At 38.4% G+C, this 27199-nt stretch overlaps 1 protein-coding gene across 1 annotated transcript; it reads right to left on the reverse strand.

Annotated features, from left to right (window-relative positions):
- Positions 1-233: 233 nt before the first annotated feature.
- Positions 234-18975, reverse strand: tinagl1 (tubulointerstitial nephritis antigen-like 1). Its single transcript, XM_079484877.1, has 12 exons — positions 18713-18975; positions 14147-14457; positions 12459-12525; positions 9102-9194; positions 8886-9000; positions 7430-7553; positions 7159-7309; positions 6880-7066; positions 5868-5913; positions 4715-4838; positions 2788-2833; positions 234-2694 (listed from the first exon to the last, which is right to left on the reverse strand). The coding sequence occupies exons 2-12, from the start codon at positions 14448-14450 to the stop codon at positions 2533-2535; spliced, it is 1419 nt and encodes a 472-aa protein (XP_079341003.1). The 5' UTR covers positions 14451-14457; positions 18713-18975; the 3' UTR covers positions 234-2532.
- Between the last annotated feature and the right edge of the window lie 8224 nt (positions 18976-27199).

The following is a 27199-nucleotide window of genomic DNA, read 5'->3' on the forward strand; positions in this document are numbered from 1 at the left end:
TAAAGGGATAGATCGCCCAAAAATGTTTCAAGTCTTCATGTCGTTCAAAACATGTGGGCAACCAAACAACAATGGCCCCCATTGTATGGACACAAAATCACAGACACATTTCTCAAAATTTCTTTTTTGTGTTCCAAAGTCAAATACAGGTTTAACTGACACAAGGGTGAATGAATGGTTGGATGGTCAGTGGCCAGCTGTGGTGAAGATATGTAAACGCCCAGAAGACTGTAAATGGTTCATAAGCCTTTTATTGCATCAAAACAACACTACAGTGGTGTGCATTGTGTACAGAGAAAACATGGAAACATTGCACAGCAGTAACCAGAGATGCATTATTTACAAACATTGTTCTTAAATAACTCAAAAGAAAAACATTATTACAATATTAGAACTCAATGGAGACATTTGAATGAGGGCCAAGAAAGGACCAGATCGGTGTATGAACCTGAAATTAACTTTAATGTAAAGCCGGCAATAAGCCACATGTTATATGCATAAAATGAGCCCACATGACATGAGCTGGGCTGCACATAACTTCATCTCGCATGACTGATTCAAATAACCAAATGCTAATTGACTGGTGTGCAGAACATCTGTTACTGACGTTTGTGCTGAAGTGAGTCTTCCTGTCAGTGGGTGTTTTGCAGAATGATATGCTTCGAATTACAGCCATGTCAGTGTAATAATGACATTATCAGTCAACAGATGAGCTTGCTAGACACTATGGTGTGCGTACGAAATAATTTGTCTGCCACTGCTAATATCTGCAATGCTCAGAAGCTGTATATATTTCAGGCTTATTAACACACACACATTAATCCTCTGTAGCGTTATACCTGGATATCGAGGAGTAATGCTCCATGGCGTCTTATAATATCAATTTTGCCAGATTTACACACCTAGACAGAAACCAAACTAAAGCATTGTGCCCAAACCACTTAAATTATACTCAAATATTTTACTGTGAATGACTGCAAAGACAGATTTGATAAAATAACGGAATGGTCATACAGTAGAGAGATGTTTGTGTACAATAAAACTAGTTTACAAGAGCGTAAGACTTGGAAAAAAGGTTTAGGTCATTATGCTGAACATACATTTAATAAACATGTTTTATATGTATTTTATAGCCGGTACAGTAAAAGCAAATGTTGTGTTGTGTTCAATGTTACATAAATATATATTTTTTTCAAGTGGTGATATGACACATCTATTTTTCTGTAGACTATGTTTGTGCAACCTTTAATTACTTTACATTTATGGCAGACGCTTTTATCCAAAGCGACTTACATTGCATTGTACTACACATTTGTTTCTGACTATGTGCAATCTCCTGTTATGGAACCTGTGACATTGGCGTTGCTAGCGCCATGCTCTAACCACTGAGCCACAGGAATCATGTATGTATGTATGTACTTTAAACGGCAAGTTACATAGAGCCATTCAGATGTTTACAGGATGATTTATAATCGTGGTAACTCTTTGGTAAGGTAGAATAGCATGAAAACACTTTGAGCTCCTGCACACTTGAGAACTTTAAAAAAACACATTTGCTGATATGACACTGAATGCACACAGGAATCTTTACCCTTCATTATCATGGAAAAGCATTTCACACATTTATTCCTCAATTCCTAGACTGCCACAGGAAGTTAATGTTCATTAAGTGAAGTGGAAAATGTGTCTGCAGGAAACAGAGGTACTGTAAAGCTTAAGATATTGTTGGGAATGTTTTAAATGTATTTTAGTTCATTTGCAGATATAAATTCTATATACTAAGTGGCTATCAGTTGTTTTGAACTGTGGAATCTGCTTTACATATGACTTAATAACCAACCCTATACAAATCCATGACAATCTGGTTGTAAATCAAAAATCCCAGCTAATTGGTTTAATGTTGAGTCAAGGTTGCGAAATACCAATTTAACATTGATTCAACATTACAACAATTATCTTTGTTATTTATATATTTTGCTTTGTTGGTGTTTCTTTACATATTGACTTTAAATGCTTTACAACTATCTCAACTGGAGGCCTTAAATGCAAAGAAATGTCGTATCAATCAAATCTAGTGTATTTTCAGAATACGTTATTGGTCCTAAAACCAACATCACCTCCCATTTTGCAGCCTGGCGTTGGCTTCCTAGAAGTTAAAAAAACCCTAAAGAAGTTAAGACACATCTTAATATCACTGGAATAGACAAATAAAAGGATTGTGATGTTGTAAAGCAGAGTGCCTGTGAAGTCTTTGGAAAAAGTCCTGTAGTTGTTTGTATTTAAGGTCAGGGAGTGTATCAGGCAGGTTTCCACCAATAAGATTGACAAAACAGCTCTATATACAATCCTGACATTATTTCTCAACATCTGCGTTATAAAACTGAGGATGGAGACGTTGTTTTATGAACATGGTAGTAATATTCAAAAGGAATGGGTGTTTATCAGTTTGGTGGAAATCGGATTCTTAACAACCTGCCATGGACCTGATTGACTTTTTGCTGTGTACATCAGGCAATGAGGTGTAGATTGATCTCACTGCTTGCGTCTTCCATGATGATGGCTGTGCATGTCCTCCATGTTTACTCTTCCCCACACACCGATAACAAACGTTTCGATCTCGCATTCGTTCTCACCGCGAGCGATGCGGAAGTACCCGTCCTCACCCCAGTTCTTCCCCCAGGAGTTGGCCGCAATCTGAAGAGTGAAGAAATGGGTTTAAACTCCATGAAACATGTAAAGATAAGTTCTAGTTGAACATTACAGTATATGATGAACATCGTTTCTCACCCAGTACTTGTTAGTTCTGCCATTGTAATTGCTATCCTCTCCCCATCTGAAAATATATGCCATAAACATTATCAGGGTTGTGTGATTCATCACTTAAACATCAGTTCTGAAGTAGATAAAATATTCTCCTAAGGGAATCCTGTAGGAAAACTTCCAACCAAAAACAATCACATTGAAGGAGAACCACAATACAGTTCATCCCAAAACTGTCTTTATGATGAGGTGAATATTCCTAAATGTCCACTTCTCGGAGAAAGGAAGAACAAAAGCTCCAGGAAGCAGCACACCCGCCTTCTCGAACCTTCTCAAGATAAAAACAAATGGCTGAACATTCACCGTGCCAAGAATTTCCTTTTGCATCTCCACCCGTCCTTGTATATACTTGGGTCTCATTTAAGTAGCTGTTGTCCCCTCAATCTCTTTTAGCTGGGTTCAAAATGTTCAGCACATCAATCCCTACTGTACATTCTTCAAAGGTCTATTTACTTGTTAACATCCATGTGGAATGTTTGGATTAAATATAGTCTACCCAAGGCCAATTCTAGATGAATTTTTCCATTATATTAGAGAACATTCCATTCTGTTCCCAAATAGCACATATCTGTCCTCCATCCCCACAGGGGAAAGTAGTATTCAGTATATTCTGGAAAAAATACAAACAAACCAAACAAAATTGCCTAAATAAGAAATGTTCCCACAAATGAAACACAAGGGCAAGTTCGAGGCCCAAACCGGTAGCTAAAATATTTGGCAAAGCCAGGAAAAACGTGGGTCTGGAGTTCTGCAGTGATCTTACCTCACCATGTTTTCTGTCCTCGGTTCTGGACAATCGCAGGCATACCACTGCCTCAAACCAGCCCTGACCTGCTGTGGGTTCAAACCTCTCTGTCTGCATTGCGAAGTCAGGATCAGTCCATCGAACAATGCCATTTCCATCACACTGGACATCAATGTGCTTTCCACAAACTTTCCCAGGCCCTGGGCTTAGCCGAATGCACCACGGTGGGATTTATCCCGTAAAAACATCACCGCTGCACTTGTATGCCAACCGCATATCGACCTCTGAGCGTCTGGAGAAGGGCTAGAACTGCAGCGTCAGCAAGTGATGGGAGGTTTGGAGAAAAGCTGGTTCCAGACAGACTCTCGCTCAATATAACTAGCAAAGAAGCATGTCACATTTACAGACATGAGAAGCCAAACTGTACAACCTGTACAAAGCTAAAGACTACACACATACAGCCAACCTGAGTTTGCCGCAGTGCTACATTAAAGTGTAAATATAGAATCACTGCCTGAAGGGCATTGGCAGACACTATATTGTTTCTTTACAGTACAGTTTAACGACCACATTCCTGCACAGGTACAATCTCTGATATCACATATGAGACACACCTGTCCCGGAAATTAAAAAGCAAAACATGAAGACCAGTTGCGGGTCTTAACACTGATTAATATATCTGAAACCCAAACTGTGATTTGAAACTCAAGGTTAATATTTATGTTTACTAAACTTTTACCTTATTTAAAATACTTTATAAATGAGGATACTGAATCTATAGAGCATAAAATAATGTAGTCTCTAGTTCAATAGTGGAGAAAAGCGGTATCTGAGTCAAAAACTGTAGTCAGAGTGCTATCAGTGTTCGTATATAGCAAAACCAGGCAAAGGGTTTCATGGGTGTGTGTCCGGGGGCGAGGTTTCAATGTCAGTCAACCAGGTGTTTTGTCTGCCAGTTACAAATAACATGCCTTGAAGGCGAACAGGAGGGGCCTCAATGTCTCTCTATTACATTCCCAGGAAACACCAATTGACAATATTTAAAAAATTATAAGCTTTGCTGTTGAATTCGGACTGGTTGTAAACACCCATTTTCTTCATTTTATCATCAGAGATGAGAGGTTGCGCAATGTTGTGGGAAAAACGTACCCTGTTATCCGGACGGAATGTGTTGCATGTTTGCGGTTCTGCTGAGGTTTGTAGTTATTGACATCTGTATGTTTGTAAATTCCGCTCTTGTACACAAAGAAATCCTCGTGGACCTCGATGATGGCTATAAGAAACACAAACAGAAAACACGCCCATTATACAAAGCACAGTTTCTTTAAATAAACAGTTCTAAAGTACAACTCAAAGGAACAACCATAAATGGCCAAAACGCTTGATTTTATGTCCAAATAATTGTCCTAACACCAAGAATGATCTCTGACCTTCAGACGTCATTAAATCAATATTTAAAAGCAAATAAATTACTTTTATCACGCAAAGTCATGCTGTGGGAAATACCATTTCAAAAACACAACTACATAACATCCCACAACCTTCATGTTCCCTTGCAGATCAAAGTGAGATCAAAGTCATCACTATTACAATTGGAGTTCAAATAAGTTGGTCTTCATGTGGCAGGGCCAGGACCAGGGCCAGTGCTTAAATTAATGAGACCTGATTCAAAACTAATGGGTGGAGCAGTGACTAGGCAGTCCCATTGACGACACATACCAGGTGGGGCCATGCACCATTCAAGGTCTTGCTTTATGTCTGTCTTTTTTCCAGACTTTACTGGAATATCCTCCGCTCAGATACCGACAATGATACAACAAGGTAAACATAGCCCAATTAACACACACGCACACAAACCATTACACCTCAGAGGCGATGCTTTCATCTCTGGTTACTCAATATAAGCCAGAGGTTAGGCAGAATGTTCCTAGAGATTAGAAATCAAAACTGGCGTAAGGCCAAGGTTCCCTCCTGTCTGGAACAAAACAACAGAATGCTGGCAAAGGATCATGGAGCACCTGAACAACTCCACACAAAGACACACACCCATCTGTGCTCCACATCTCAATGATATTACCGCAGGGGATTTTTCGAGAAAACTCTTCGCATAAGTGTCAAGTTTAAATTGAAGCTTTTTTCCGAAATGACCGTTTATGACATCCTTGGTGACTAATAAAACATGACACACATATGAATCATTCTTGACTCCATTAACATTCATTAGCGGAGGGCTTTACTTCACTTTGTTTATCCTTCGGCTGACAGTGTTACACAAAATGCACAATTCTGGAGAAATCCATACCTTGCACAGGGCCATTATCCATAATCTCCTTCATAATCTCTTTCTCCTGTGAACGAGAAAGGAATCAACACGTCAAAGTCAGTTCAACAAATTGGAATATCTTTTAGTTTGATACACAAATCCTGTTACTACAGTAAACCAAAGTGATCTTACAGACAAAGAATGGACCCCTCATTAACCACATTCCTGTGTCCCATGTGTAAGATGTGGGGATCTCTAAAAAGATCTCTTGAAATATGTACTGTACTGTATATAATGAAGAGTGTGTATAATGCGGGGTGGTCAAATATAGTTTAGGGAAAGAATATGTTGAACCATGACTGCTAATGTAATCCCGGTCTCTTTAGACGTTGGCTGAGTTATTTCTCCCTGTGACTTTGAAGGCTCTTGATTGATGAATAAATGTGTGCACAGATGCTGGGTGTGAGGGAGATATCTGTAAATCACTGACATGTTAACCACTGCATACCAGAGATCTGTATGTTTTACAGCAGGAGTAATTCTATGATCTTTCATGAGCTGCAAATGCACTATATGGACTAAATATTTACAATATACTTGTACGTGCTTGTTGAACATTGAATTTCAAAACCATTGGCATTTAGTAAGGAGTTGCGTTGCTAACTTTCCACTAGATGTTGAAACCTGAACATGGCTGAGATTTGGTCGAGATCAGTATGATCAGGCACAAATGTTGGCTCGCAGTGGGGGTTCCTATGTTAATTAAAGGGACAGTTCACCCAAAAATAAAAATTATGTTATAATTTACTCACCCTTGTGTCCTTCAAAACCTATAAATGACTCACAAAAGAGAAAAGTTGTTTTGATTCCTTACAATAGAAGTCGATGGGGGCGAGTGTTGTAACATACCAACATTTTTCACAATACCTTCTTCTGTGTAAAGCACGAGAACGAAAGTCACACGTGTTTGGAATTTTTGGGTGATTTATCCCTTTAACATTTGTAATTGAGGGGTCCAGCCCAACTAGTTTAAATGGTCAGGTTTGCTTACATTCGATGACAGTCTGTATGGTGGGGTTGACTGATAGATGTCATTGTGGTAGCTGTGGCTGTTAGGACAATGTGCCGTTGCCTGTCTCTTCCCCCGGCCCACCGCTCGACTCTGCATCATACAGCGAGCTACTTCAGTAGGGGTCTGCTGAGGCAGAGAGAAGGGGTAACACTCCTCTGTTACCACCCTGAGAAACAACAAACCAGAGGTATGCTTTAGTCACAAATATGCAAGAGATTGAGTTTAAAGATGGTAAATGTAAAATATTTTCAGAATTACCCTCGTCGACGTAGGTACCACCATGCTCCATCGATATGTCCCCCGGCACAGCCACCTTGGTGACGTTTGTCGCAGGAAATGAGATTCTGGGGTGAGAGCTGAGGGGTCATGTGACCCATCGACTGAATAGAGATTCTGTCTGACGCAACAGCTACAGTGTATCACAAAGAAGCAGATATGAGAGAAAGGACAAAAGAACATTTCAGTGTTACATAATGTACAGAAAACTCTTCACTGTGTAAACACTGTCTGCTGTTTTTTGCTGACTCACCGGCGGTGGAGAAGGCCCAGGATGCATTGCAGTTGCCCTGGTCCAATGGCTCGTGGATTTTCCCTGGCCATTTTTCAGCTGCGTTGAAGTAACTTGGCAGATGATCGTTTCCATTCATATTCATCTACAGAACATGAAACAAGTTTAGTGTTTTTCTCTAATGGCTTACTGGAAAATTGTTGTGTTTTGAAAAGTGCTGGCTGTTTTATCTGGTTAAAGCTGGCCATTAACTGGTTGACTAACAACAATGTTCCAAATAACAGTTTGACCAACTTAAGATGGTCACCAGGTACAGAAAGTGGTTTTGTTGCTGATCCAAGACGGTGTACTTGAATAGTTTTCCATAAATGCTTTAATGATGTGGTTATGATGTGATATTTTGGCATTGTGGCACATAAGGGTTTATTCCCATATGTCTCTTTTTAAAAGGTCTCATAGTAAATGAAATGTCAACTGGGACTCCAAAGTCCAATAGTGGCTCAAAGCCTTATTGTGGTTATATAATTGTGATTAGTCAGTTTTTTGTGTGTTTCCTGAATTATTTCAGAGGAAAATAGTGTTCAAATGTGACTTTTTTCTGAAAATGGTATTCCACCAGCATAAAGAAAATCCCAGTCATCTCAATATCAGTAAAATAATTCACCCCATCTATCTACATTCAGCAGTAACTGTACATGTCCTAACCTCTTAATCTATGACTCTCTTGAGTTATCTTTAAAGCTCTTTCTGCCAAATTTATCACCCCAAAGGCTGGAACATGGAATTCATAAGCACTTTCTCTCATGAGACATTATTCACCATGCTACTGTGCTGCTCTCCCTCTTAGGTAATAAACAGCTGCCGGTTGTTATCCTCCTACATTCCAGCCTTTGATATTGTCATGATTCTCTTTGACAACAAGCAGATATGATCCACTGGAATGCAGGTGGTTGTCAAGTGACCTGCATTGCAGTGGGGAATTGTAGACCCGTAGGGCCACACCTTGGAGCAAACCAAAGGTTCAATCAGGTTGACCATCAACGAAAGGCATTTCACTTTACCCATCTCCCTCCCAGTGTCTGACATAACTAATTCCTGGTTTGACAGCAGGTCTGTGAATTTTAGATGTGTCTTATTAGCAGCAGAGACACGCCAAATGATTCCAAAATGGTTACCGGCACCGATCACATGCATCTTTAACTTAAAGCCTCAGTGAGCCACATCAAACAACACACATTCAGACAGTCTCATTTGGGATGCAGTTACTGTCCCATAATCCATCACAGAGATCAAAGAACAGTCTGATTTCTTAAATCCTGCCTCTTATTCTCGCTTTGATGGTTCATCACCACAAAGTTATGGTGAAGGCAGAGAATTTGCAATCAGACGGCCGTCAATGGGCATAATCATGAAACGAATGAAGAGATTATCTGATCTGCAACTGTCTTGTTCAGGAGCTGGTGCCGCGTTGACTCACCTGGATCTCATTCATGTTCATGACGGTTCGTGAGGGCCGGTGTGTTCCCAGGCGATACTGCAGACCCTCATCCAGGGTCATACCCCAGAACTGACTGTAGTTTGCTGCCCTCCAGCTAAAAAAGTTAAAAAAGAGAGAGGAAAAGTTATAAATAGTTTTCTATTTCTAGTTTTGGTGCCAATTGTCTGATAACTATAGAGAATGACTGACGCTTACCCATAACCTCTAGTGTTGATTTCCTGGATCATGTCAGCATCTATCAGACAAGCGTGATGCTCACATTCCCAACGTCCATTCTGACCACATGTACTGCAGGAAACAAAAACTAAATTATCAGCAAACTGAGCCTGAAAAAACTGAAAGCCTTTAAAATCCCTCATTTGCCTAACTTTAACAGTCCATTATGTGACTGAAATAACTGTGAAATAAGGATGACAGAATTTTAATTTAAATTGTTTTAAACATAACTTAAACAATAGTCAAACTTTTGCAATAATATTCTACAGTATGTTTTGTTTGCTAATTCATCTATTTAAGTTTAATGCTGTAACACTTTGTAAAAATTAAAACAAAAACTTGAAAAATAACCTTAGCTTCCCAACACACTATTAGAATAATAAACAATGTAAACTATTTACACAAGTAGAGAAGGAAAATGTAGACAGATGTTAGATGAAAAGAGGCGAAACAATGAGAGCGAGCGAGAGAGAGAGAGAGAGAGAGATAGGTACTGTAAGCCTTTTAAGGCAGCTCTTGCAGAAACATCCATTTTTAGTCAGTCTATTTAAGGGAGGAGATTCAGTAGGCCTGGCATTTCACAAGAACATGTCATCATGGATTAAAAGAGGAAGTCTAGTGGTGACACAGTGCACTTCTGCTGAGTCATTCCTAGAGAGCAGATAAGTCATGCTCAGAGAAGTGATATGAAACATCAGCATCTAACTCATCTTGTACCACCTGGGTCCAGGATACCTCAGAAGGAGAGGACAGAACCAAACCCTCAAGCAAGCACCAAGATAATCTAGCGACAGGTGCGACGAGAAACAACAAAATACATTAGAAACGCATTGGAACCCGTTATCATTTCAAATTTTGTCCACACTGGATGCAGCGCTGCAGTCGCGTCCGGTGTAGACACGGTGTTAGCAACCATATAGTAACATCCTTGCATCATGGCGATGTGTTTTCTCTCTTTATAAATCCTACAATCTAGTTGCTAAAATAGCTGGTACGACCAATCTGTCCTTCTTTTTTGCAGCCATCGTATTTTGCAATGATCAGCAAAGACCTCTTGAATCACAGCAGCACAAACATGTCAACTCACACAACACTTCCCAGAAAACGATGATTATCTTCTGGATCTGTCAGGAACGAACTACAACAACTGTGTGCATGTGGAGCATTGGCTGGTTTTGATTGGAGGAAGCAGGAAACACCTTACAACCTCTTCTTTCCATTGGCACAAGACCTGTTTGTATAAATGCAGGAACGTTTGTCAAGAATTCAATCATACATTCACGCACGAGTGCACAGCAACACACACTTGCTGGGTAAAAAGTAACAAAAGGTTCAGGAATTAGGTGACCTGTTGTCAGCGGGAAGCCAAGTTTCTCATTCTGTCACGCATGAGTGTTAACCTCAAATCCGGACACAAGATTAAGGGTCACAATCTGACGTCCCCTGTGTTACAGAGCAGATGTATGTGCGTACTTTCTCTTTATTTACATGTTTCATCTTTTCAAGGATGACAGCAGAATGGATTTATGGGCTCTAGATCTCATCTGTTGTCTCTCAGGCATGCTGCTGATAGAGGACCACAGGTAAGGATGGCATTTACAGCGACAGAACAAGAAAATGTCATTTGCTTCAATAACTTCAAAGACATTTCAGTGTGATAACATCACAAGTAGGTGAGTGTGAGGTCATGCTTCACCACCAGCACTGCTCTTCATTTTGTTGATTCAACAGGAGCCAGCGGGTCTGCTGCACTTGTGCCAAACGCATGGTTCAGTCCAGTGAGGCCTGAACTCAGGAAATCTCTGGATTACAGAGGTGAATGCAAACCAGGAGGGAACAACAACTCGGCTGGGATGCCAGCCAGCATTTAATCAGGCTCTTCCACCACAGGATGCAAATCTCTATTGCAGTTGCTAGAGAATGTGAAAAAGATCTGGATCAAACAAGAACCAAAGTGAACCGAGATAAGAGATGTGACAGGAGGTGGAGATCTTGCTGTTGTTGTGATAACACAAAGCATCGTCACGCCAGACTGCCAGATAACATCATGTCACATCTACAACTGTTGTGTTCAGGCCTTTAAACATCATGGGCGTTGGATTGATGGAATGTTCTTGCTCATTTAAATTACAGCAACTGCCACAAACAGGTAAATGAAATATTTGCACTGGGGCCAACATGTGAACACATTACACAAAAAAAGAAAAGAAAAACGAGACCTGGAGGCAGCATTACAGCACATTTTTCCAGGGACAATACCCATATCACTGCTGTGTGAAGAAGCTTTGGCATGAGGGTATGGAATTCCTGCCGTTGTATTTTGTCTAACTGCCACCAGTTTCTCACAAGCAATGCACAATACAGTGATAAAACACTATCATCGAGGCTGGTGAGATGCTTTTAGACCAAGAGATTTTAGATTACAAGAAGAATTAAAGACTCCTAAGCAGAGTTTAGGAGGTAATGTAATGTCAACTTATCTAAAAAATGAAGAACTTGAATTGCATTACTTTACATTTACATACATTTTACATTTGTATGCATTTAGCAGACGCCATCCAAACTCAGTGCATTCCATATGCATTTTTATTAGTGTGTGTATTGCTGGCAACGAATCCATAATATTTGCATTGCTAACACAACATGTAACCAACTGAAGTACAGGAAGAGCCAAAATATTTTTTTCTGATTTTAAGATGTGCTATTTATAGGCCTGTGTTTATATAAACTGATCGTTGTTGTTGAACTACTAACACTGTGTATATATATATAAATATAACAAATACAAATATTGCTTCTATTTGCATTTATTTGCATTTTTCATAATATAAGTCAATGGATGTTCCTGTACTGGTTATTGTCTGTGAAGATCCACTAACTCCACAGACACTGCTTTAGTGGAATGTGCTGCTATCTTGACTGGAGCAAAGGATTAGATTGATTTTCTCTGGAGAAAGATAATCCTATTAGTGTGACACAAGGGTAAGGTAACTAGTATGCATGTGCATGTGCAGTACATGTTTGTTGCTGTGTATTTGTACTGTTTAAACGCATTAGAGTAACAAGGGCTCTGAAGGTGAAGTAGGTGTTTCAGCCTTGAAAATTAAGAATGTGTGTCATCTTTTCAGGACCAGAGGGTGTCCTGGTCAGTAAAGGATCTAGCAAAAACTCTCTTGGTCTGTAAAACAACCTGCCAAATTGTTGATGTTACCATTAGTGGCCTTGTGTTGGTAGATGCGCAGTGCCCTTGAAAAGGTTACTGTGTTAATAGTGCTATGACAAAACAGAGAACGAGAGAATACGGATATACATGTGCTCTTTGGATTTGAAACTCACCACAAGTTACAGTTCTCTTTGTAAGTTGCTCCTGAATGAAACCTGTGGCCGTTTCTTTCACAAGAACCTGAAATAAACAAACATCAGTAACTCATGAATCGAATGGCACATACAAGAATCTTTTTAAATAGGCAGATATTATACACATATGTATTGTGAACCCCAGCATTTGGATTAACTCTCTCATTTATGTTTGATAGTCTGTAGAGCTGAGAGCTACTGTAGTCTAGCAGAGGAATGCTTTCCCGGCATTCTAGAACTTTCCCAGACACTCTGCTGTCGTCATGGCTTCATGACTTTGTTTGGAGATTGCCACACTCCCTGGATGAACGTGGGCAGGATCTGTTTCTTCAGCCACTAATTCAGGGGTAAGTTTATTAAGTGTCCTACAGTGGAGAATATACTACACTGCGGAAGTAAAGGACTTGTAATAGACACTGTAATAGAAATCTGTAAAAATGGGCACAAGGTACTATTAATATGAAGGAATTTACTTACTAAGCATCTTTGTCAAATATCAAAAAATTATGAAATCCAAACACATTTACTTAACAAGGAAAGTGAGCTATGATATTTAGTAAGAACCCCAAAAAACTTAGTTTTACCTTTTTCTTAAGTACATAATTCTACTAAACTTAATTTTACAAAATTTGTTTTCTTTTTAAACATAGACTTCTTAATCTTATTTTTATATTTATGACTAAATATCTTAGGTCACTTTCCAAGTAAACGTATCTGGATTTGATATTTGTTCCAATAAAAACAAAAAGGCACCAGATTGTGTTGTTCTTTGGGGTTAATGGAAATATCTGTAAAATGAACGGATGTAAATTACCAGTGCGTTTTCCTTGTATTTGTTCTTTAAAAAGACCCCCCACCCAAAAACGAAATTCACAAATAACTCTGCGCCCCCTTGAAGATATTTTTTCATACTATGGAAGTCAATACTGCCGTACTTGAGGGTCAGTAAATGTGTAAATGATGACAGAATTTTCATTTTTGGGTGGAGTATCCCTTTAACAATGTAGAATTGGGGGTCTACATATTGTACATCTACATCTACAGCATTAACTCTTGCTCATAAACGCACACACACCTCACACAACCTCGAAAATCATCAGCTTAACAAGAGGTTACAAGTCAACACTAGGTTGAGAGCCACTGAGCGGGAATGCGCTCTAATGTAGAATGAACTGTACTGTATATGAAAGTACCTTTCAAATAACATTCAGTGATATGCCCTCTCTGTCTGAGTGAAGGTGCGCTGTGATCCATGAAATCGTTCCTGCCCTATAGACATGATTTTCCCACCTTTAGCAAACACACATTGCACACATACCTGTTGTGATCTCTCCCTCCCTGCAGTCATCCTGTCCACCCCCCCACTCCTCTTTCTGATACATTACAGGCATTCTTTCGGTTGACCTCCTTCATTGCTCTCTGCCTTCTGTTCTGTTCTATTTATGAGAAGCCTACTGTTCTCTCTTCATTATAAGGCCTATTGCTAAACATTTTACACCTCAGTGGTACTATACCACCACAGTGGGGTCTATGGAAAACTTTAGAGACATATGTGGACTCAGGTTTTCCATTACAACTCTAGAGAATAACTTATCTTTAACTAAAGGATGGTTTATTCAAAAATTATTTTTGTTGCAGAGAGCATTTGGCATAATATATTGACTTACTGGGGGGGTATGGGGGAGTTGTCCCCAAACAGTGACTCCAGAAGTCAGGACAACAGTCGGCTACGGTGCGGTTGCAAAACAGGTCGCAATAACAGATCGTGTCCATGTACGGGACAGTGCACTGGTCATTTCTGCCCGGGCAGCAGCCTCCTCTCCTCTGGCAGTATGAGCCGGAAGGATCCCGGATTCCCCTCAAGTGCAGTGGGCCGGCCAGTTCTCGCTTGGTGCGGGTCCCTGACGAGACCCCCCTCTCCAGCATCAGGAGGAGTACTGTGATGATGGGCAGCATCAAAACCTTCGACATCGCTTATCTGTCATGAAGAAATCAATATAACAAAACATTGCATCAGCCATTAGGCTCAAAATTCGAAACAGAATTCAATTTGGAGCATTATGCTCCATCACGCAGCAAAAAATAAACAATTGATGTCAAGTGATGCGATTATAGCAGAAATAACATTTGTTTGTCCATTTGTGCGATGGATTGGAAGCAACAGATATGAGAAACACAACTATGATGGAGTGGTATACACATAGAAATGTCATGCAGTCAACATGAGGGTTGTTTTGCATCCTTTCCGGAACTCAAGGCTAGAAGCCAACAATCTGTGAATGTAAACACGACTGATAAACAGACGTTTCTCGTGTTCTTTTTTAATAATGCCCTCATCCTGCAAAGTAAATAACACAGTATGACTATATACAAAACCAGCCCAATCCTGCAAAGACCAGCAAACCAGCCTAGGGTGTTCATATCCGGGAAGTTTTTTCACGTTTCTATCTGCGTCCTGAAAGACTCACAGGACTGAATACTGCTAGGAAAACATGGTCATACAGGAGACTCTTTCCAGTTTTTGATGGTAAGCACAAAAGTCAAATATATAATTGGCTACTGATGACTAAAAATAACTTGATTGTCTGTATTAGCATGTCTTGAGACATTTAATCATATTTATATTACATAAACGATTCATTGGGAAGGGTTTGAAGTAAGTAGCATATATGACCCAGTCTGTGAAAACCCAACTAAAGTCATTGTTTGTGATTTACTGTTTTACCTAAAATCATCGTATCATGTAAAGAACATTCTGTGAAAATATAACCTCGATATCTTTAATATTGACGGAGTAAGAACATGTCAAAGATTGAAATCAAACTTTGATGTCCCAATCTTAAACGATGAGACTTTAGCCTGGATTTTACAGATGGGGTCAAACATGCAGTGAAGCTTAAAGGTCAAGTGTATGAAATTTAGCTGCATCTAGTGGTGAGGTTGTGAATTGCAACCAACGGCTCACTCCGGGGGACTTGCGGTTTATGTAAATGGAAATAGCTTATTCTAAGAGAATAAAAACATAACGCTTCATTATGTAAGGTCTGTATACACCTCTGAAGACATAGTTAGGTAAATTATGTTGCATTTCTGTAATTAGATAATCCAAAGAAATGACACATTGGACGTTTAAATATCCTTTTTATACAGTAAATCAGATATTTTCTCTTATGATAACCTTTTTGAGCAAAAAGAACTCTAAATGTATTTATTTAGTTTGTTAAGAATATTAAAAGTTATTCGACTTTGCTATTATCACAGAGGCGCCATTTGAGCATTCAAGCAAACCCATTAATAAACCAAAAACATTCCTATAATCCACCGCTCAGTGTTCTGACGCATTCTAAATCAGTCAGGATTAACATTTCAACACTTATGTTCAAATTAATGTGCTTTAGAATTCATTCAGAATGCTCCAAAACCATTGTAATTGCTTAACTGTAGTGTGCCAATGATAATTACTGAATGTGTAATTTCACTGTAAATCCATTCTGCAACCTGGTTTCTCTTAGATTTTGGTGAAGGATTAAACTTCATTGTGGCTAACTATTCACTCGTGTTTGCATAAAAACGTTAGAATAAGCCCCTTTAAGTGGACCGATTTATCTTCACAAAGCAAGAGGAGAAACAGTAGCTGACCTTGTGGAAATAAAACGGCTATCAAACTAATGGAGTCAAAACTTTATCATTCTTAGGGAAAAGGCAACTTCCTGCAGTCAGAACCAAGACAGGAAAACACTGTTTTATTAAAGGGATAGTTCAGCCAAAAATGTCTCTTCTGTCTTCATTCACTCGCCCTCAAGTCGTTCCAAAGCTATAATTCTAGATTATGTTGAACACAAAGGAAGATATTTTAAAGAATGTGGGAAAGAAACAGTTCTGGGGCACTATTGACAACCATAGATTTTCTGTACTATGGAAGTCGATAGTGCCCCAGATTACAAACATTCTTTCAAATGTATTTCCGAGTGTTAAGCAGAGCAAGGAAATTTACACAGGTTTGGAACAACTTGAGGATGAGTAAATGATGATCCCTTTAAAGCTGTTCATGTTCGGTTCTGACATCAAACTTTTTACAAACATGTGCATTTTAGTTTTCTTTTGAGTGGCTATAAAGTTTACATATTGCCAGCATTTGATTTCATCTTCCTCTAGCTCTTCATCCTCATCTAATCATATTACTTGTCCTCTGACCGGCCCTCTATCAGAACAATGCCTTAAGTTCACACGAAACTGCACTCAAGCCTTTTGTGGACGCACGTTCAAAAGATTCAAGAATTGACAAAGACAGAGGGGGCGGAGCTCAAGGTACAGAAATAGCATAATTAATTACCCAATCGGCCCACCAGGCACAATGTCCCCCACACAGACAAAGAACAGCCCCGGATTTCCATCGCTGTGCAGTTTTCTGCATGACTGTGCCTTTAGTCGACCATTCCACACATACAAACACTGAGACATATGGCAGCAGTGTTATGGTGGCATTATAAAGCCACCATATTGAGAGTCTTTCATGGGGCCCGTTTGACCCCGCTGTCAGGGCAACTGCTCCAGTCAACATCAGCTGTAATGTAACTACAGTGAATGGATCATCTGGATATTTTGCCATTTGAGGTCTGGATGATGTGCGCTTGCTTCCACATAGCGGGCTGCAGCATGTACAAACGTGTTTTTACACCACAGAGAGCCCGCAGGATATAACTCAATGCACATTAGACGGTAAAACACTTCTACAACTGCACAGTACTGAACAAGCGTGCAGTCTGCCATCTGACAAATGCTACATCACTTCTGTACATCAAGACTTTGAGAAATCAGCAGATGAACAGAATATGTGATGTAATATTTCAAGCCTCAGATATTTGTACAGGTGGTTCAATGTACACAATCTGAACCAGATACAACACAACAAAATCCTGTCTGAACAAAACAGACCGAGAATAAAGAAAGATAATTACAGCTATTACCTGGTTTTACTATTTAACAGACGTAATGGTTTTAAAGCGACAGTTCACTCAAAAGGGAAAATTCTTTATGCACCCATGTGTCATTTCAAACCTGTATGACTTCCTTTTGCAGAACACGCAAGATATTTTAAGAAATGTTGGTTATCAAACAACACTGGACCCCATTGACTTCTATTGTATGGACACAAATCCACTGAGACATTTTTCAAAATATCTTCTTTTGTGTTCCACAGAAGAAAGAGTCATATACATGTTTATGCTTAACTATCCCGCTTAACTATCCCTTTAAAGTTCACTCCAAAGGTGGCTATTAACATGTTAAACGTTACATTACTTGATTAAAGCAAAACAAACATTTTGAGGCGAATATTCTAAATAGGATTTTAGAAAGACAAAAATAGAAGATGAAGATACATAACTGGCTAGAAGCAGGACTTGAACTTTCGACACACACACTAATCTAACAGTGAGATATTGGACCTTTCTAGCAGATTCCATGCATATCAGCAGTCACACGGGTCCTTGAGCTGTCAACGGACTTTAACACTTTCACTGTAATTCGAATCAAACACTTTACCTGAAGTGTAATGCTGAAAGGTTCAAGAAACAATGTTGTTAAAATACAGCACCTCTGCTCTCACTCCTAAACGTTTTCCTGCACAAACTTGACTTTTTAACTTTTATTACAGTTTACAACACAGAAAGTGACAAAAAGGCACCAGGTTATTTAAGTGCATGCTGTAAAATAGCCCTTTTGAGATTTCCAGGTGTGAATATAACAAAAGGTGCCCCTTAATATGAAGAAATCTGGTTTGCAGTGTTGTTTAAAGACACATTTGCAAATAAACATTGCATTTATGAACACTGGATTATCCCAAAACTCCCATAATTCATCTGAATTTAATACTTGAATTTAAGAAGAAGAATTATGAATTTCATCAAGTTGAGCAAAAAGTAAATAAAAATAAACCAATACAGAAAATAAACATAATATAGTATATTTTACTGCAGACTTAAATATAATATGCAAATGAGCAGTAATACGTTTTAACTGTGACAAATTACATTCTTAGCTTAAGATTTTATGTACATTTAATATATTAAACCCCATCTTAAATGTAAATATGAATAAAGAGAATATTGTCAATATTGTTATCTAGAGTCTAGCACCTGTCTGAATCACACACCTGTCCAACACCTGCATGAGAAAGCAAGGGGAGGAGGTCACACAGAACATACAAATCAAATGGCCAAAATATCCCCCACCTTGTTTAGTGAAATAAAATCCTTCCTGTGGTAAATCCAGTAGAAAAATGTGATCCTGTCTCTTTCAAACAACGGGTCAAAGTACTTTAAATGTGTTGAACACACTTTCTCTCTTACCGTGTCTGAGCTTTAGTCACACTCTGGCTTTCCTTCTCTATATAGAGTCAGGGCAAGCCCAGCGACCCACCCCTTCAGTATTCTCCCTCCCCTTCTTTCACTTTCTGTCTCTTTCTCTCCCCCTCCCACACCAGACACAACACACTGCTCTCGGACATGAAGCTACTTTAGGTTAACCCCTTTCTTTCTCTCTTTCTCTCTTTCTCTCTTTATCTCTCTCACTCTCCACAAAGGTCAGTTCAGAGGCATAATACTTCACCACCTGCTGGTCAACTGGACAACTGCATGTATCAGTCAACTACGCATCATTTGCTAAATTAAAGAACCACTTCATAATATAAAAAATATTCTCATGGCTATTAAATATAGAGCAAATGGAGTGTAACTTGCCAGTAACTTACTGTAGATTTATATTTATCTAATTTGTTGTCAACAGTTTGTTCAAAGATAAATGAACATTAAACAGTCTTTACAGGAAAAAAATCATTTTTCTGTAATTAGACTATATTAATGTTTAATGATCATTGATCGTTGAACAAACTGTTTCCATACATAAATGTAAATATACAGTTAGTTATTGGCAAACTGCTGCCAGTAATACTGTAATTTCTACAGAAATGTTTTACAGTGCTTGCTTAAGTCTCATACACTGTAAAAATCCCGTAGGAAAATTCTGGAAGCTGTAGCGCCAGAAGAAAAAGTTGTTTTCTTCTCAAATTAAAGTTGTAAATTGTTTTCTCTTTTAGTAATTTGCCAGTTTTTTTAACCGTATTTCAAAAACATGTGAAAATTCTGTCAATTTAATTTTTTTCGATTATACAGCATGTGAGAAATCTGTAAAAAAATAAAAGTAAAGTTCTGTTAAATTGTAGTTTTTTTTATTATACGGGAAAATCTGTAACAAAAAACAACAATAGCAAAGTTTCTGTTTATTTCTTCTAATAATACAGAGAAATCTCATAAATTATTTCTCTCAGAAGAGATCTATACCTCTTTCTCTTTTTCGCTATACCATATCATATGTTTATCAAATGTATCCACATAAATGTTTCCTCAGCAATGTATTAGGAAAATTAAAGAACATGTTTATACATAAATCAAAAACAACAGAGAACTCCATCAAATCTGAGCAATAAGAAATCAACCTCTGAACAATAAAATGTTCTCTGCTGGGTTGCTGAGGCAGATATACATTAATAAAGTAACTATGCAGATTACACAATTTGACATTTACCTATAATGAAATTCATTTACAACACCAGATCACTTGCCCTTCCAGCACTTTTTTGAGACTTCATTAAAGTGCAAAAATGTTCCAGTCGACTATAATCAGCTGTACTGTTCTGTATTTTTCCCTTGTGCAATATGTTTACCGACATGTCCTCCCTAATATTATTCAATATGATGTTCGGAAAGAAATTACACACCAGACGCGTGCAGACATAGTCACATAGGGTGCAGCAGTGCCACTGCATGCATTGACTTACACTTGCGGTATTGTTAAAATTCTTCCTGTGACTAATGTACATTAACCTCCCACTTGTTGCGGTAATATTACAGTACGACTGCTTGCGTGAATGAGTCAGTTCCGAGGCGTATTTACATTGAGCCAGTGATTGAAACCACATGAACTGGAATAACCCTGAGGGATCTAATCGGTGACCCCCATTCATTAGCCATTGCTGTGAGTGATGTGGACGCATGATCCAAAGACTAAGCATTTACTACTGGTGATTCACACACGCACATGATAATACTCAGTGCTGAAGATTTCATAAGGGTGTGTGGGCACAGATGAGTCGTGAGTCAGAAATGATACATTTAACATTAATGTCTATTTTCCATTCGAATTGATAAATCAGTTCCCCAAAACACTGCTGATGCATGTCCTCAATGCACAAAGGTCAAAGAGAGAGACCCGGCAACGCTGGTGAACTGGTGTGACATGTGGCACATCATATAGTCATTCTGGAACAATCTGGCTTTTTGTCCTTCAGCAGAACAGCAGCAGTAACACACAGCAGACTCTTAGAACAGATGCAATGTGTCAACATGACAACAGATATTCGATACGCTGGGTGTTAACAACAGCTTGTTTGCGTGTGTGGTGGGGTGTGTAAGTGTTCAGATGAGCCTCTAATGAATTGACAGAAGCTTGTTATGTTATGCTAGGCTTGTCTAAAAGACAAAGTGTCCAGAACAATTTACATGGAAATATTGAGGAATTTGGCTTCAGTACACGTGCGCCCCCAGAAACATTGCTTCCTAAATAGAGATCTTCATGTTCCACATTTTCATAGGAGAAAAAAAGGCTTTGAGGATTTTGAAAACATCATACTTGTGAACACTTCCCATTGCATCAAAATAGATAACAAAATATCAACCGGAAAAGCATTCATGAAGGTATCATTTTCTATATAATATTTTTCATGTTCTGTGATATAACATTATCTGCATTAGCTCAAGAGCTGCTGTTTGAAGAGCTATTCTAATAACTCTGCAGATATCTCTCAGTGTCCTTTAACATATATAAAATATTGGTGCCACAGTATTAATGTAAAGCTTACTTTGGAGTTGAGATTAAGATTACGATCAACAACTAAGGTACGACTCTTAAATAAAACTGCTATCCTAACTTCAAGATTTTGACATTTACAACTGACACTTGTAAATCATATCATTTGTATTTATTTCCTTAAGTACTTTTTTTTACAAAATCAAACTAAAAGGCTGAGTTGAAGACACAATGTCCTATACAAACATTGTAATACAATTTTTAAAAAGTAATAAAAAATTAGGTCAGTCTGGACAGACAAAAATTTTGAGAAAAAATTATGTTAGGCATAAATACATGATAACTGAAAAAGGAATTTAGGAGAAACTTAAACATATTTGGAAAATGTTTTACTATAAAATATAAGATCAGTCTGGGAAATAAAATAAAATGACATGGCTCTGAAGATACATCAGATAAAAACGAATCGACTGATGAACAAAGTCTTGGTTTGAAGTCAAGTCATAAACCAAAAGATAACCATGCTTAAAAGGACAAATTAAACTAAACTATGAACTAAAATACAAAATAAATGAATCAATGTGTCTTTGGTCAATGTGAAGTATTTCTGAATTTGATTTGTAAATGGAATTGTATGGCTCAGCCTTTACCATATTTGAGAAATCATTTCACTTAGAGCTGACAAAGAACAAATTAAGAAAGTCTTCACTTAACATGCACCTACTTTTGCTGACTATTTCAGAAAAAGCTTTATAAGCATCACAAAACCTCATTCTGTCTTGTTAGCTCATCCTTCAGCAGAAACACGTTTCCCATAATTCCCAATTGTCTGATAAAGTTTTGTCTACACCGTTTACTCTCACCTGTGGTTTTCCCTTAAATTTTCCCTCTATTACTTTTTCGACACACTTTAAACAGGTCTGAACCTGTTTTTATACACCGCTCATCCTCTCCTCTGTTCTTCTATTGAATCATGAATAAGAGTTTATCAGACTGTATATGGGTCTCCTCTCACACTTTCCATTTGTTGTGTTTTAATTTATTGTTGATTATTTACCATTCTAGTACACCTACAACACCATGTGCTCCATAAGTTGTTTTCGTTGTCATGTTTTGCTTGACACAATGCTTATGATCAAAGTTTCACAGTGACTGAAGTTAAGTTACACACGCTGAGACTTGCTGCTTCGATTGCAGCGTACGTCATATTTTTTCCAACTACCTTAAACATCCTCTCTCTCTCTTACTAAGCCACAGTTCTCCAAAATAATTCAGGAGGTAGAATACCTAGGGCCCAATGCCTTCTGAAAAGAACAAAGCTGAGTCCTACTGACCACAAATACAAATCTTCTAGCTTTAGCCAAAGAAAGCAAAGAACGGCGCCCCCGAAAGACCTCCCTCCCACTACGGTTGCTTTGCAATCCAGTCGTATCTGTATTAGGTTTTTAGAGTGGGTGCCTCAGATGGTCCTTTCCACCCCCACATTGTATAGCGTGACCCACGGGGACTGTCCCATCCCGTGGTATCCATCAATTTACGATCAATGTCTGTCACCCAGTCCTACCCCAGCCCAAACATCCCCCACACAGAACTTTGGCCCCTTTGCATGTACAGTATTTGTACAGCTCATAACTAATTCACACACTCAGAAGTGTAAACGCCGGCTGAATGAGACTCAAGATCAGACAAAGCATTTAGCTATTGCATTAAAGCTTCTAGTAGCGGCCATAAGGTCTGTGTGTTTTGCTTTTAAAAACTGCTTTTGAAACCTGTTTTAGCACCGAGAATGGCCAAGAGGAACATCTCAAAGAAACAAAAACAGAACCCTTTAAAAGGGACAACAGGGAAATTTGTGTGGGCAGACGGCACAGTCCTTTAATCTCAAAAGTTAACCCTCTCATTATGAGGGTTCACATCAAACCGAGTCAAGTCTTCATTCATTCTATTTATATCTAACGTAATGAGATAACACCAGGAGATCTGATACTTTTGAAAGACATTGTAAAAAAAATTAAAGCGGTAATAAATGTATCATCACAAGCACAGATCTGTGAAGCTGTGATCTTCCCTGGCCTCTCTCATCACAACAATCATGTGATCTTTGCATTGGTTTGCTGTGTTTGTGTCTCTACACAGCATGGAAGCCTTTGATACTGTAATACTGGGGGATGACAGGAAGTGATGCGAAGACTCCTGTGTTCAAGACTCTGGTGGGCGGCCGGCCCATGGTTTTTGTTCCGTTGCCAGAGGAGTTACAGTAAGGGAATTGTCAACGTCAATGTAGAGAGGCCTACTTATAACCGAGAGCAATTCTCAAATATCCTTGGAATAAACAGTGTCCCTGCTTAATGTTTAAGGTCACCATAGGAACAGGAATGAGAAGATACAGAGATCTTTTTTAAGACAAAACAATCTTGTTCTGCTAAAAGAGACCAGCATAGACAATTAGGGTTGTCTTACTAATGTGGTTACATAATTCCACTGAATGTGTTATGGTCAAGAGACAGTGGTGGAGCGAGATGGTATGTTTTATTTCAAGATAAATGATTTGTTCTTAAAATAACTTCTAATCAACATAATATTGAAAAAGAGGTGTGTTTAGGCGCATTGGTGGCGCGTTGCTATTTTGAGTCAACTGAAATAGACTGCTCCATTGACCGACTAAAACCTAGTCTAAAGTCAACGCCTCAATATATTTTTTCATTATTTATAGAGCACGTTAGTAATATGCGCCTGTAGGCAGGTGCACTGCGCACGTACATTCTGATTATTACACACAGAGGAACGCGCAGCAGCACACAAACAAGCCAAATGTAAAAAATAAATGTGTGACCACATAAAAGATTATTATTGTGTACATAAAGATAAAAAATCTGGCTTGTCCTGTAGATGGTCTGCTCGCTGGAGAAGCGACCAGTCTAGCGAATTTGCCATGGCGCGAGCCCAACTGGCTCTTAAAGGGAATGGGAGATGAGACTGGTTTACTGCACACCCATGACTCATTAAGAGAATAGATACAACCCTTTTAGACCATGCGACTGGAGCGGCGACCAGTTTTCCTGTTCCTAAACTAGCAAAATTGGATTCGGACATGCCATAGTTGCACTTGCTCCTTGCGCTTTAGACCATGCGCCTAGATCGTTAAAATAGGTCCCTGTAGGTCACCATACATTCATAACCCTCAGACCATCACAAGCACTCACCTTTCACAGTAACAGACCTACTAGGGCAAGTTTTCACATGACCTTCACAGCTCAAAGAGTTTTGGAATTCCTCTGATATGCCATGACAGCGCTCAATGAAAAATAAAGCAAAACAATGGAGAGAAGAGAGCCAGAACACACGTCCTCATTTACCCTTTTCCATGGTACGTGGCAGTGTTCTGTTTTGATAAAACCTGACAAAAGAGCTTTCAGGTAATCCTCTGAATTTAAAATAATGAAGAATGTGCTGAAGTGCTGAAAACCTTTCGGGACTCTAAAGTTTTCTTTAGAAATTATTATTATCATTACTCAAATTTAAATTTACAAATAATTTATAAGGCCTAAAAAAAAAGTTCGCCCCTGAAACTGAACAGTTCTGGGGCACCACTGACCACCTTACTTTTTTTCCTGCTATGCAGGCGATATTTTTTCAAATATCTTTTTTTTGTGTTCAACAGAACAATGAAATGTATACATGCTTGGAACACCTTGATGGTGAGTAAATGATGACAGAATTTCCATTTTTGGGTGAAGTATCCCTTCAATAATTAACAGTTGTACATTTGTATTGTTTGTCCAATATGCTTGGAAATTATGGTCAAAGATTTGGAGGTACCTGAGCTCCTAGTGTATAAACATAATAACTCAGATACTGTACGTATTAAGGAATTATTTATCAATTTAATGTACTGTAATAGTGTAGGGAAGCTAGGCTTACAGTTTGATGCAACAAAACTGCTCATAATTTCTGGGATATTTCAATCTGGGATATTTTAATCATGGGAATTCCTAACTATTCAATGAGAAGGCCAGTATGAATTTGCAGGATGTGGATTGTACAAAATGTATTTAAATAAAGAATACTGTAGCCCTCCATTACTCCTTTACCTAACATCACTGACGAGAAAGAAAATTGTATAAAAATGTATGAATAAGATTGTACAAATACGATAAAGCCACCTTGTAAAATAGTTACAAATTCATGTGAGATTGTGTTGAATATTTTCCAAAAGATTATAAAACGGATTTATAATGCTTATAATGCAGAATGCTCAAAATCTAAATAAAAAACGTGTAACTGAAGAACTGAGATGGTCACTAATTTTTAGCTCACGACTGCATAAAACAAAAAGGGCAGATATAAGATACAAGACCATGATTTAAAATTGTGTTTCCTCCACTAAACAAATCCCCCATTGCAAATAGTTCTGTTTCAAGGCAATCGACTTATCTGTGATCGATTCTAGCGGAAAGTTACAGTGAGGTATATTACAGTGATTATTATGTAGCAGCAGATACAAAACAAAGAACTAAACTTCATTTCAGGGAAATGCACACCCTTAAAACGCTTTTAACAACCCTCATTGATTTAATAAGCCACATGACTTATTCAAAAGTAATGCTCAAGTAGTTTGATGAATGGAGATTTTGATTTTGTCATCCACAAGGAGGACCTGATTGAGGAACCACAAATGTACACTCATAGATCTTATGACTGCACATGGACATTGTGTTCAAGCTCTATTGCACAATACAAAGTGTGCTGTTAATTGGAGTGAAAGGGAAATCAATAGCAAGCCTCTTAAAGGCTCCCGAGCAGATGCTCGAGCCCCAAAACCCCTAAACAACAATCAAAACTCCCATTACACGCTCAGCTCCACCTGAACCCCACAAAGCCCCCAGTGTTAAAAAAGATTCTTCTGTAATTTTATTCAGCCGGGTTCATTTGAATCAGGAGAGACTAAGGTTAAGCAACACCGACAGGTAATAAAAGAGCCCATTTCCTGTGTATCTTGAACTGGAATGAATATTACTGCACACAGTACTCATTTTAGATTTATGCATTTGGCAGATGCTTTTATACCAAGTTTATTAAAAAACACTTTAGTGGGTTGAAGCACACATTTTATTTTACTCTGGGAGCGGCAAGCATGATCTTGGGTAGAGCCATGTTCTACCAGTCGGGCAACAGGAAAACTTTGAATATCAGTCATCTGTGTAAATTAAATTCTAACCTAATAACAACAATGTGAAAAGTCCCCTTGGATTTTACCTCAGCATTGAGGAAACCTTCATCCAGACATCGGAAGCTGCACTGAAGCTGTAACACGTAAGTTTAATAAAACACAAAATATTCCCTGCCTTTGTTTTCTGAGGAATGTGAAGGATGACATTTTAAATAACCTATAAAACCACTTGATTTATACAGTTTTCTTACCAGTGTTGACATTTTTCCTGTCAAATCAGGAAGCTGGATCAGTCCTTCTAGTTGTGCTTGATAGTCGACTCGTGACTATGAACAAGTTGCAAAATAAAAATTCTGTGAAAAGACACAAATCATTTTGATATCTTTTGGTTGACTATTACAATTGTTAAAGTCACAAACTCATACGAGACCCTGGATCACAAAACCAGTCTTAAGTAGCACGGGAACATTTTTAGTAAAAGCCAAAAATACATTGTGTGGGTCAAAATTATAGATTTTTCTTTTATGCCAAAAATCATTAGGATATTAAGTAAAGATCATGTTCCTTAAAGATATTTTGTAAATTTTCAACCCAAAATATATATAAACTTTATTTTTGTGAGTGGATGGCCTGCTACGGTGCCTCGGATTAACAACTTCAAAGGCGATTTTCTCAATACTTTTTG

This window comes from Barbatula barbatula, assembly GCF_947034865.1.
Source record: "Barbatula barbatula genome assembly, chromosome: 21".
NCBI lineage: Eukaryota > Metazoa > Chordata > Actinopteri > Cypriniformes > Nemacheilidae > Barbatula > Barbatula barbatula.